This window comes from Nannobrachium achirus (assembly GCF_963921795.1).
Source record: "Nannobrachium achirus genome assembly, chromosome: 13".
Lineage (NCBI taxonomy): Eukaryota > Metazoa > Chordata > Actinopteri > Myctophiformes > Myctophidae > Nannobrachium > Nannobrachium achirus.
Window position 1 is genome coordinate 21,271,956 of NC_137833.1, and position 13,752 is coordinate 21,285,707.

At 42.5% G+C, this 13,752-nt stretch overlaps 2 protein-coding genes across 5 annotated transcripts in view; one reads left to right on the forward strand and one right to left on the reverse strand.

The window, feature by feature from the left end:
* ate1 (arginyltransferase 1) overlaps nucleotides 1–10,826 on the reverse strand; it is a 106,135-nt gene extending 95,309 nt beyond the window's left edge. For all 4 annotated transcript variants that reach the window (XR_013962666.1, XM_080740978.1, XM_080740977.1 and 1 more), the window contains exons 1-5: nucleotides 10,694–10,826; nucleotides 4,282–4,345; nucleotides 4,030–4,092; nucleotides 3,546–3,643; nucleotides 2,642–2,842 (exon numbers count right to left, since the gene is read on the reverse strand). Coding sequence is in view for 3 of the 4 variants with exons in the window: in XM_080740978.1 (XP_080597104.1) it covers nucleotides 2,642–2,842; nucleotides 3,546–3,643; nucleotides 4,030–4,092; nucleotides 4,282–4,345; nucleotides 10,694–10,796 (529 nt within the window). In the remaining variant the exon portion in view is untranslated. The remainder of the gene's footprint in view (nucleotides 1–2,641; nucleotides 2,843–3,545; nucleotides 3,644–4,029; nucleotides 4,093–4,281; nucleotides 4,346–10,693) is intronic.
* Nucleotides 10,827–12,254: 1,428 nt separating this feature from the next.
* Nucleotides 12,255–13,716, forward strand: LOC308297206 (gamma-crystallin S-1-like; the record flags this gene model as incomplete). Its single annotated transcript, XM_080740622.1, has 3 exons — nucleotides 12,255–12,263; nucleotides 12,448–12,714; nucleotides 13,444–13,716. 3 exons carry the CDS (start codon nucleotides 12,255–12,257, stop codon nucleotides 13,714–13,716), a joined length of 549 nt encoding a protein of 182 aa, XP_080596748.1.
* Nucleotides 13,717–13,752: the final 36 nt, after the last annotated feature.

Consider the following 13,752-nt stretch of genomic DNA (forward strand, 5'->3'; position numbering starts at 1 on the left):
TCTAGTACGGATGCCCCCCGAGCGCCTTCCTAGGAAGGTCCTCGACGCGCGTCCCACTGGGAGGAGACCCCGTGGCAGACCAAAGACCAGATGGAGGGACTATATCTCCAAACTGGCTTGGGAACGCCTCGGTATACTCCCTGAGGGAGTGGAGGAAGTTGCTCAGGATAAGGAAATCTGGAGGTCTCAGTTGGAACCGTTACCCCCGCGACCCGATTTCGGATAAGCGGTTGAAGATGGATGGATGGATAATATAAGTTCAGTACCTTTTACCAATTATAGAGGGTTTAAGTGGTACGGGATATGCAGCTCGGCAAATAAAAGGTGAATTGATCCCAATGCATGACGGAGGACGATATCGCGATAAATTAAATCTCCACGATACGATTATCGTGAGTGTTTTTTATCACGATAAACGATAATATCACGTATCGTCCCATCCCTACACACAAATAATACTTTCTCTCTGCAAACACACAGACACACACAGGTACTCTTGAGGAGACAGAGTGCAGCCCTGGTGAAGATAAAGTCTGACAGATGGGTTCCTGTGGAGGACAGATGCTCCCTCCCCTGCAGTTAACAGTTCATAAAAACCATCTCTCTCCTAGTTTCCCCGCACACACATACAATTCTCCAAAGGTGCGCTCATGGTAAAAGTGGCTGGAGCCAACACACATTGCTCCCCTCACACATACACTTTGTGTGTAAACAGGCAAAGTGAATTTCCTTGTGGGACCTAGCCTTTCGGCGGGTAGTGCCACTACAGTACAACGGCACCACCTGGGCGGTTAGACCTGGCATTTATGAGATGACAAATAGCACTCTGGGAAAACTGAGCTGTACGTGTTTCTGTCACCCCCACCCACTCAAGGAAAAGCTAATAAACAGATAACACTGATTTGTATTCTAAGCCATCAATCTCTTAACAAGACTAAATAAACTTCACACAACTTCTGTTGTTACATGCCATGACTGTAAGTAAATGTAATCGTCTCCTTATATAGCGTTGTACTACCTACAGGGGGTATCTGCCATCTGGTGTGCGTGCGTGCGTGCGTGCGTGCGTGCGTGCGTGTGCGCGTGTGTGTTCTCTGTGAAGGCACATATCCCACTTCACGACTGTGACATTTGTCATTTCTCAATGACAAATTTCAAAAGCCCATCTATTGAGGACAACGATCTCAGTCTCTTGATTTTAGAGGACAAGAACCCAGGAAGACATTTCTGCAAAAACAAGACTCCACCTGCGCCTCTATCAGTTCACCTCCGGGCTGCACTAAGGCCATACTACAGATGGGGGAGCCATGTTTTCTTCTCCATGCAGAACTGGAACCGAACCAAAGCCGTAAAGTAGCCCAGTCATAAAGCTGGTGAGGAGCCATCTCCAGGTGTTTTCTGTTGGAGGTGAAGGGGGGAGTGGAGAACTGCTGGCTCCACACACTAAAACTCCTTGTTTCCTTCCTGAAGCAAGGGGCCTATTCTTCTGCGAGGTCAAGGAAGAAGTAGTGGTAGTGAACTCTTCTGTGCGCTTGCAATCTAAGTGTATCGTGGACGTAGGTGTAAATGGGGAAGAATTGGCACATCTGACATTCCTTCTCTGTGTTTATGTCTACGTCTGGGCCCAGAGTGCCCTCACCAGCCTACCAGGTTCTCCTTGCTCCGATATACTGTATATACGTTGGACTTAATGATAGATGAACATGGGGCCTACTCTCACTAGGTGAGGGAGGAGCGGAAGAGTGGCTGAGGAGTGAAGACTGAAATATGAGCAGCTTGTTAAAAAGTGTGGCTTCCCGTGTCTTAATAAGTGTTTATTATCTGTTCGTCGGGAGTGTTATTCATTCATTATGTCTCTGTTAGTGTGAGTTGTCTCAGGATATCCTGCTCTGGAGAGTGAAGAGGGGGAGAACATGATAGATGGATGGTCCCAACCAGACTCATTCATGAAATTACAGGGAGAACACCAGTTCCATTCATACATCACGTGCCAAAAGGAATCTTTTAAAAGGGTCAACACTGACACCTAGTGGTAAACAGGAGTCCCATCTCAGGAATGAATCACTAGCTTTTAATACACAGTTACAGCGTTCATGGCAACAAAATAAATAGGGTCAAATATACATTTGGTAATTATTGCACCAAAGCACTGCAGGTTACACTGAAGAAGGGGAGCGAGGATTAGGATATAGAAATAACGTGGACAAAGTGCAGTATCAGTGTCATAAATTATCACTAGAGTCTGGACGAATTCTAGTATTTTACCAAAAGTGGAGGACTAGCGATGGTAATGTGGGTTGGCAAGTCAAACACTTTGGTTCCAAACTGCTGTGCAGCTTCAGTCCCCGTTTGAAACAGCATAACCTTATGCTAAAATGATTTTACACAATCAGCTGCGGTCCAGCTGTTTAGCAACCAACTAGGTTAACTTCCAACGCTGTCCCTCTGGGTTATTATGGGATATAAAAACTCACAGGACCATCCTTAACCAAATGGTCACTGACATAGTAAAGTTTGCCTACAGCTTTTCAAGATTTTCTAAATAGAAATGACAATCAAGTGTTATTGCCATTCAGTGTTCTCACTTTGGAAAGGCATACCTGCAGGACAGATAATATCAGATAATAGGACAATATCTTACCTGGCTTAGGGGTTGAGGCAGATGGTCTCCCGTCTGGGACAGACACTGGATCACTTCTAGGTGTTTCTGAGTCAGCTGGTTTTGAATCCCCCTGCTCCTTCTTCTGAACATCTGTGACAACGGGTCGTTCTACTCCTGTGTGACAGACTTTGGCTGGCTCTCGTGGGCCTGCCTCGCCACACATGGCATCCATGGGCTCCCCTGTCAAAGCACACAGTCCAGCATTAATTTACAGCCATTCCAACCAATATGCCCAATGGGCAAGTACAGAGTTACGGTTGTACCATGATGTCATGACAGAATGAATTCAAGTCTGGGTGTGTTATAAAAGAGGACCCGAGGTCCTGTTCTGGTTGTCCACCAGAACAGGAAATCCAAGAATCTCGGTCTGTCTGGGTGTGTCCCTTTTATGCCCATACTGTATATGGCAGGGGTGGGCAACTTTGGTAATGGAGAGGGCCACTATATTTCCACACTCAATCCAGAGGGCCACATTGCATATTGCTACAAGTACGTCCTACTTTGTCATTCTAGTACAGTATGTCATACAAAAGAAGCAAAAATGGCCTATCTACAAGCTCAAAACGGGTTGCAGGCAGCGCGGCACGTTTTTACATGTGGCCCCCCAGTATGTATTATGTCAATACATGGAGATCCCTGGTGTCATCATGATGTCCTAGTACCAGGAGATCACTGCCGGTACAGTATATTATTGTGGGTTAATAAATAGGCCTATGTTATTAAAGAGGTATTTCAGTCAGCAATGGCGCACAGATGTGTAAAGCTCCACCAGCTGACAATTCCACAGTACTCCACTAGTGTACTGTCTTAGTACTGTCTTAGACTGTAGCCTCCAAGGACTTTGATAATTGTACTTTCAATATTGTAGCCAATGTTCACTCACCCTGTTCTGTTGGCATTTCCCCTTTAGACAGAAATTTGCCCATCTTCTTCAGGATCTTCTTGTGAGATTTGGATGGCTGGAAGTTCAAGGCATGACATCTGGATGATGGAGAGACAGCAAGACAGTTGTTTGGTTAGAATAAACTACCCTGGTGACAACTCTGGTTAGCAACCAAGTTAAAGTTTGCCAGTATGGTACATGTACATACAGCCAAAATAACGAAGGCTTTTTGAAATTAGACTACTTTCTCCCTTACATGGAAAGAACCCCATTTGCAGTGAGCTGGTTTATTTTTAAGAATCTTTAACTTAAGCCACAGCAGTGTTCGTTTTCTCCACACTTTTTTTATATACAGAAAAGTAGGACAGCATTATATGCCATATTCATTAACAGTCATATTGCAATATTCTCTCTGATTATTGATTTCACTGAAGTATGACACATAACAAAACATTCTAATGGGCAGGGTGGTGCCAGTGTTTACCTGATGGTGTACTGTGGACAGCAGGTCTTGTTCAAAGTAGGCTTGTAGACATACTTTCCACTCCTGCAGAGGGAATACATGGAGTCAACGATAAGTACTGCTAAAACTGGTTAATAGCACAGACCTAAAGGACCATCTTTAAATGTGTATCTTGTTGTTATAAACCCAAATGTTGACATGGTAGTTACCTGACCATTCTGTAGCGACTAAATGTGCAAAGTACCAAGTGAAATCAGCAATTTTCTTTCTTACCTTCTCCAACCTCGGTCTATGAGGTCCTGGTAGTCTTGCACCGTCATCGTGTGGGACCACATTCCTGTCAAATGGAAAATTAACAGGCTGTGACATTTTTCATTACTTATATTTTAGTGCTGTCCGAGTTAACTAAATTAATCGCAATTAACTCACCGTTATGTTAATCGCGATTAATTATTTTAATCGCAATTAATCGCATATTTACAAACATTGGCTACAATATCGGCTATATTGGCTACAACGTCCATCCCTGTTGATGTAACAAAAAATACAAAGTATAATTAAAGCATAAAGGTGGACACAACAGTAATCATTTAGCAGATCCTTATACCCATCAGCTGCAGTCTGTTTAATGCAATACCGTTATGATTTATTCAGGTTTTTAATTGATTTCGAATAAAAGATTAACATACTTTCGCATAAATCCAGCAAATATTTCCACTCCCAAGTTAATAGGGCCACGAAAGACTTGAAATACATCCTTCTAAGTTACATTGTGACCTGATAAAAGCTGATGACTTATTTGCGATTAATCACGCGATTAACTACATAAATCATGCGATTAATCGCGATTAAAATATTTAATCGTTGGACACCACAAATTTTTATAACAGCATATATTATACATCTCCTTTTAGATTGAGAGACATTGATAGACATTAGACAAACGCACTTAAAGGGGAAAACCACACATTTTCAAAATTGAACTATGTCATTAATAGACCTTAGAGGAGTTGTGTGGAAATTAAAATAAAGTCGTCCTCTCCACCCCCCCCCCCCCCCCCCCCCTCTCTTCTGTGATGCATTGAACTGAAGGATTGATTTTGGGGTTTGTACTGTAAAGTCCACCGAGATGACATCACACCGTTGTACTTTACAATACAATCCCCAATCAATCAATCCTCCAGTTCTAGGCAACACAGTAGGCGGGGGGGGGGGGGGGGACTTTTTATTTATTTATTTCCACACAACTCCTCTAAGGTATATTAATGACAAAGTTCAATATTGAAAATGGGTGGTTTTCCCCTTTAACAAAAATATAAGTATAGATAAATAAAAGTAATTAAGACAGGCCCTACTAAGTTGTCAGTCTACAGTGTCCTATCAATAAAGGCATAAAACGTAGAGATGGTCCAATTGATCGGCCATGGCTGGGCTCGATATGAATGTAACTAGAAACTAGAAAGATGCAATTGGAAATTGCAAGTGCTGTTTCACACTTGCTTTATTCTACAGCAAGCTAACTGTCATGTGAAGCTCGACCAATACTCAAGCTAACACCTCTCCCTTTGATTCCCTATTGATTCACCTCTCCCACTGATTCCCTATTGATTAACCCCTCCCATTGATTCCCTATTGATTCACAAAAAGAAGAAGAAGAATAAATCCAAAAAGCCAAAAAAAAGAAATCGTATAAAAAGGAGAAAAAAAACATACAGACTTCTGGGATGCACCATCAGCACCCCCCCAAAAACATACAGACTTCTGGGATGCACCATCAGCACCCCCCTTCCTCAAACTGAGGCCTCAACTTCCTGCTTTAACTCATGACCTTCTTGTCCACACACACACGCACGCACGCACGCACGCACGCACACACACGTCTCCGTTTCTCGCAAACTGTTGGATCGGTTTACATCTAAACCAAATGTGGAAAGTCACGGGCCACTAGTTCACAGTTCACACAACACACGAACCAAGCACTACTGTAAGCAAGAACCATTTCCCAGTTGTAGTCCCATGGGTCTCAGGAACAACACACTGTGATCCAATAGAGAAACTGTATGACAGAAAATAATTTGCCTACACAGTTGATAGCTGGACCAAATCCTCTCCTGGTTACAGCTAGAGGAGCCTGGATCTGTATAGTTTACAGGAGTAGTCATTTTATTTCTGGTATTGTTATTTAACAGTTCAAAATAAATACATTGTCTTGGCATTGGGAATGTATACACCTGGTAAACTATAGTTTCTATAAGATAACAGTGAGTTAAGTGAATAGTTTCTTGATTATCTTGAAATAAATATGTTTTTGCGACCGTAGGTCGCATTTACTACCAAAACCTCCACCGGCTGTCTGTGGGTCAGTCAGTCCGTCACACTTTTGCCCTGCTCATATCTCCACAACCGTTGCCCCCATCCATGCCAAATTTTGCACACACACTCCTTGACTGCCAAACTACAACCTCCAAGGACCCCCGGAGCCCCAGGGACCCCCAGGTCCCTGGGGGACCCCCAGATGTAAAAAATTACCAAATGTGGTCACACGTCACACTTTTTCCCTGCTCATATCTCCGCAACCGTTGACCCGATCCATGCCAGATTTTGCACACACACTCCTTGCCTGCCAAACTACAACCTCCAAGGACCCCCCGAGCCCCAGGGACCCCCAGGTCCCTGGGGGACCCCCATTATGTAAAAAATGACCAAATGTGCAAAAATGACCAAATGACCACCCCAACGGGGCTGCTCACAGGGAATTCCTGGGGACCACCCACTCCTGGTGCTACAGAACGGATGCAAAAGTGGTGGCGCCCCCATTGGAGGACCCCCTCCACTGCAGCTCAAATAAAATGCCCTAACTCGGCCTAGGAGCGTCCGGGAGAGCCGGGGCCGGTACCTATTCGTCCACCTACGGTCGCTTATCTCCCGATTAGGGAGTCTTACTGGTTTTAATTACTTTTAGTTTCTTTATACTTTAAAAAATATATATAATTGTAGCTTATTTCTCATTTAATATTTGTAATTACATAGAGTAACTAATTCAGAAACATCATGAAATCCAGGTATAACCGTTTAATGACTTGCTGAAAGTTTTACGAATGCAACAATCATGCCATCTGGGCCAACACAGATGGCATGATGCGGTCATGGATTAACAACAGTAGATTTATCTGGGCACATCACAATCAGCACAACAGGAGCACCTGCCTTTCGTCACACCTGATCTACACTGCTTAAGAGGCTTCAATCAGAGGAGAGCGGGACCAGAAAGGAGAGTGAGTGACTCGGATGAAAGGATGAGGTGGTGTGCCTGTGCCATCGTGTCAAATTGCACTTGATTTGCAGCTCTTAAGTATCTGAGCGGAAACATGATCAGTAAAATATAAAAGCGCAAAAAAGACTCTGTTTTTAGAACTTATCTTCGTCTCTGTGTTCCAATAAAATGTGGTATGACAGCTACGAGTGTGCGGCTATACTCTTCTTTTATTGTTCATTATAACTTATCTACTGTAACTCAGAAAGACAACTGAAATGCATATTGTTATGAATAATAATCAAATACATCAGTGAGGTGGTGGTAGCTTTAACAAAATCATAATTATCATTGAGCCCTCAATAATCATTCATGCAGTTCTTCTGAATTATATTCAACCGTCCTCATCCCATCGCCAACATTCACCCTCACACAACCATCCCTTTTCATCATCTTACACAGCTTTTATGGTTTTGTACCCAAAGGCAGGACATCTTCCAGGGATGAAATATTCTATTACAGTGCTAGTTATTAATATAACTTAAGTACAAATGGAAGGTCTGGCCCAAGGGTGGCACTAGAGAAAACAAGGCAATAAAATCAGTAGAATGCAACATGGCTGTGTATTAAGTTTAAAAAATGTTTTACTTTTTCCTCTCTGGTCATTGGTCTGCTCCAACATAACAGGGATTGACACACAGATAAATAAAACTTTCAGGGCAGGCAGAGTTTTCTGTCAGGTTGCCTGACCGGGCAAGTACTTGTTTGAAAGGGGGCATGTAAAGTAAGATCACTTTTTAGTGTTTACCTATAATGTGCTGTTTTCAGTGTTGCTACACTTAAAAATATAAATAGGTGTAAAACCGTAGTCATATTCTATCATAGCTATGTAGTATTTGGATAAAAATCATTTTATAACGGACAATTTACTTTTGATGTGCAAGTGCATCTGAGACCTTAGTGTCAACCCTTGCATAATGTTACAGCTAATCCCGGTGCATGACACTGTCATATGACAAATATGACAATATTCCTAGTTCAACAACCTGGTTCTCAAACACAACATGCTGCCAAGTTGACATGAGGACACAGTAAATCATTCACTGCTGTGTGGGATAATCGTTATCAAATTAGCCGCTGTTAACCATTTCAGATCACATTTCCGGCCCAGGCGGCCCTATGGCGCCGGTATTTATGTACTGTACTTTATATGGATGATGATTTCTTCCTGTAAAGCAAAATACCAAGCAACTGCAACCAATAATATTCTGACATCCAAATCTTCCACACTGCTACGAGACATTAGAAGCTGGTGATTAGCTATATGCCCTATTATGCAGTATTAAACATGGGCTGCCAACAGTATTTCAAAAGGTGTTAGCTAAACACTACACTGCACTACAATATGTTTATGAGAACATTTGAGGAGAGAAAAAGTGCAATGTAACAGAATCTTGATTTATGTTTGATCAGTAGTGCCTCAATAGTTTTTACTTTGTGTTCCAGGGTGACCTCCAGACGGTCATGGTACTGTAGCATCCAAGCCAATTAAGAGAATTAAGATGTGCAGAAAGCGGGTTTCCATGATCTTTGGAGGTTCCCACGCTCACTGCGGTTCAACCTCCGTCCCTATCCCAGTGAAGGATTACATAACACGCACAGCTCTCCACTCAATGTCATGTTCGACTGTCCCCCTATCCTGCTTCACTTAGTTGGAAATAAGTCACTATACGCAAGCTAGATAGATAGATACTGGCAAACTGCTGTTCCAGCTTGATTTTAAAGTATCTGCTTTCTGTCATTCACATCATGAGCATCTGGGACGATTATTCATCAGCAATCATTAAATCAAAAAAATAAAAATGTTTCCTGACCTCAATTACACCCAAGTGAGGGTGAACACAACAACTGAACTGGTAAATGGTAAATGGTGCATTGGAACGATACAAACACAGTGTAAAGTAACATCAAAGGTGATACACCCTCCCCTACAACTACATCCTCCCCTGGATGATGATGCGTACGTCCAGAGGAAAATGAACTCACTTTTCTGAAAACCACTGAAACTGAATGTGGGTGTAAACTGGGTGTAATTGAGGAGAGGAAACATGAAAAAAGCCACAAAAAGATGTCATGACCCCTTGAAACACTGAGACACTGGAGCATTCTGACCATACCCCACCAGTGATGTAAAAGCAGGTACTATTTTGTCATGGCCACCTATGGAAAACACCTGCTGTGACATCATTGAATACATGGGTGTACTCAACTAGGAAATGCAACATATTTAAGTTTTCATAACCCAGAGAGAAAGTCAGTGTACATCTTCCATTTCCTACTATCACCCATGAAGCCGTTGTCCCTTCCTTGAAAATCACAGTGAACAGAACACTTTGTTTGTCAAGCCAGCAGACAGGATGCACACTAAATATGATTAGTCTTGAATCAATAATCATAAATGCACTCCATTCAACAAGTGCACACAGTTAAATCTGTGGAACGCAAGATCAGACATAATCCACCATCCAGTGGGTATAGTTCCTGGAAAAAATACAAGAAAATCCAAATCCATTTAGTACAGTGAATGGTTTGTTGCTGTCAACAGTAAGTAGGCTACAGCAAGTTTTTCTAAACTGATAACAGGTTAATTAAGTGGGAAGACCTCTAAATCTCAACTCTTGTTACGGGACCGTACATATGTTCCCAAGGTTCTATGTTCCCAGGGTTCAATGTTCCCCACATACCACCTAAACCTAACCTTAATCCATGCATGAATTTTAACCTGGTGAATGGAAACATAGAACCTTGGGAACATAGGGAGGACCCCCTTGTTTCAACTCCAAATGGACCCTAATGGGTCAGTAACTCAGAGAGAGTGTGGACCCTATTTATTATGTGGGTGTCCTTCCTTGACATGAAAAAGTTTGAGAACCACTGCTTTAGAAAGAGTATAGGCCAGTGGTTCTCAAAGTGGATTCCAGGGACTCTGTGTGTTGACCCACACAAGTCTGTAACGCTGACAGTGTACAAATGGAATAAAATGAACATTTGGTTCCATTTGTACTGCACACTGTCAGAGTTAAGACGAGACCTTGACATTTTAAAGTTTGAGAAACACTGCACTAGGCTGAACCAAATGTAGCTAACACAACAGTAGCTGGGTAGCTAGCTAGCTTAGGGTGTCTAGCTTTACACTGACTCAACAGGACGAATCAAGTTGCACACCACTGGTAACGTTAGAGAAATGTGAGAAATATACTTGGCCCTATTTTAGGTTAGGTAGTTATTGTACAGTTCCTTCCTTCCACCAAATAGACGGAAAGCCTGACAGAGCAAATGCTACACAGTACACAGCATCCTGCATGCAGTGACAAAACAACAGAGCTTGCCTTGACTGCCACTTTAATGGTGTGGGATTCATTCAACACTTACCATGAGAGAAGTTGCCCTTTTCGTTCTTACAATAACCGCAACGGTAGCCATCGTCTCCACCGAAGTACTCCACAATTGTATAGGAATTATTTCCTGCAGCCATCTTCCACGGCTGTATGTATGTACAGTATGATAACACAGCCGGGGTGTCAGATCTCAGATGGGAAGTAGAGGCTGGAATAAGAGCATACTTCCGGGTACAATGTTATGTCATCACACTAGACCTACAGTACATCCAGACTAGAGAGACATGATCATCTGACATCTATGTATCTATTCTAGATAGTTGCTATCATAGCAGTGGTGGGCATTTACTTGTAGCCTACTTTATGAGTACTTTACTTGAGTATATATCATTTGTCGTGTACTTATTACTTTATTGGGGGGGACTTTATGAGTTAACTTGTTGTGAGCTTAGATCTGCTATTTTCACTATTGGTACGTATTGAGTCAAATTGAGTGTTTTAAAAGCAAGAAGTCTGAGCAATTTAAAATTTTAGTTGAGTAATATTTGACCAGGACTATCTATAGCCTACTTGTCTTAAGTACTGGGGTTGAGTACTTTGTCCACCACTGATTGATTGGTTTATTGTTTGACTGACTGACTGACTGACTGACTGACAGACAGACATACATTCTGGTACTCATTTTAATCCCTTCCCCACCCTCAACTAGAAACAGACAAATAGATTGGCAATTTACTGTCACACATACTGTAAACCACCTCCAGTTAGTTATTCATTTATTGACACAATTGTATTAAACATTGGGTCCAAAGAATAATAAAAAAAACATGGATACAAATGTAAAAAATGTACAATACATTAAAATATACAATGAATATACAACGCAAAATCCCTTTACTCATACAACAGGAGCTTTCTATTGCTCCAAAAGTGACAGGCAGGCATGTAGCCTACACAACGTTCCTCTGTTAGTGCCCACAAAGCTCAGATCAGTAAACTCATGTCCATATATCGCTCTGATGTCTTGTGTGAGGGGACACACCAGTATACATGCTGTTCGTTTTGTCAGTCTCACCTTGACAAATACGCTGCTCAGGTGGTATGCGACTCCACCTCCCCATTTCCTCACTCTAGACTCTCAATATGATTTTGTTTCTCCATTATCTCAGATAAATGAGAATACATGACTTAGTTCTCCTTTTCCACACGTTCAAGAGATCAGATGTCACTGTCAACAGCCACATCCCGCGTGGCTCGACAGCCTACTGTACATAACAAGTTGTAAAAGTTGCTCTTAATGGTAGGCCTACATTTGACCTCAACCTTGTTTTTGTTTTTTTCCTTTTTCCCAGGGACAATTCCAGAGTTTCCACCTCTATTATTCAAGCCTAGGAAAAACAGTCCATCTAAATTTGCATGACAACTGAGGATGGAACATGAGGTTGACATGTGTTCAGAGTCATGGGGCAAAAGAATAGTTTTGTGCTGACGTGATAATTCACCTTATTTCAATAACAATGCTCAGTGCTAGTTTCACACAGATAAAAGGATGTGTAGAACTGGACAGGCCTGTCCTGTCAAACCACACAGCCATAATGGGAAAGGTAAGTGGACACTATAAGCACTAACAAGCCAGAGAGCAGCCAGAAGGCCTCCACAAGCCACATACATGTATCCTAAATGGTTATCGTTTATGATATTTTGCTGTATAACTGGAATCCTGTGTTTGGGCTGTCTCGGAGCCACATTGGAAGACAGCTCCCAGGGTGAATGACGTGCTTGATTTAGGCTGCTTTGCTCTTCTCCGTTCAGATCATCTTCTACGAGGGCAGGAACTATGAAGGACGTCACTATGAGTGCAGTGGTGACTGCTCCGACATGCATTCACACTTTTCTCGCTGCAACTCCATCCGCGTGGACAGCGGCTGCTGGATGGCCTATGAGAAGCCCAGCTATTCTGGATACCAGTACATGCTGACCAAGGGAAAGTACCCCGACCACCACCGCTGGTCCGGTTTCAATGACTGTATCCGCTCCTGTCGCATCGTCCCTTCTGTGAGAGACAGTCCTCTTTTCTCATCTACAAACACAAATGACAGTACACGTAGAACACAAACACTACACGAATAGGCCTACAAAACAGTAGCCTACACATGGAGCACACACATTACTACACAAGAAACAACAATAACAAAACACAAATGACAGTACACATGGAACACAAACTCCACAAATAACAGTACATATGCAACGTTAACACTTAACAAACAATAACAGTACACAACATTAACACTACACAAATAACAGTACACATGGAATGATACTAGGACTACACAAATAAGTGTCATTACACAGATAACACTACAGAACTACAGTAATACAGTTAATAAGGTAAATCCACACTGAATTATTTTGGGTAGAAAACGGCTCCTACTCTGCTCTCTATGGGTTGAAGCTTTCAAGCATGTTGAACCTCTAACCCCATCAATGATGTAAATGCAGGTATTGTTACCTATATGGTGAAAACACCTGCTGTGACACCATCGCTTGGATCAATGAGCATGTAGATCTTCTATTTTCACAATAGAACTGTTATACAAAATGTAACGCCTCAACTCTTAGTGCTATTAAGTCAAGGTTGGGGGTCCCCTGTTAAAATATGATTATGTTGGGGGTTGCGGCCTGAAAAGGTTGAGAACCACTGCTTTAGACTAGTTATACCTCCACAAGATGCATTTTTTGCTCTGATACAAATGATTCATTCTTGGTTATGTGTGTGTGCAGTACAATGGCAAATATAGGATGAAGATCTTCGAGAAGTCTGACTTTGGGGGCAAGATGACGGAGCTGAGTGAAGACTGCCCCAACCTCCAGGACCGATTCCACCTGCGTGACGTCTGCTCCTGCAACGTCATGGAGGGCTACTGGATCCTCCACGAACATCCCAACTACAGGGGGCGCCAGTACTACCTGCGTCCCGGAGAGTACAACAAGCACAGCGAGTGGGGCAGCACAAGCTCCACCATCGGCTCAGTGCGTCGTATTACAGAGTCCTAATAAAAGGCTCTCTCTTGCCTAACACAAAGATTTCTC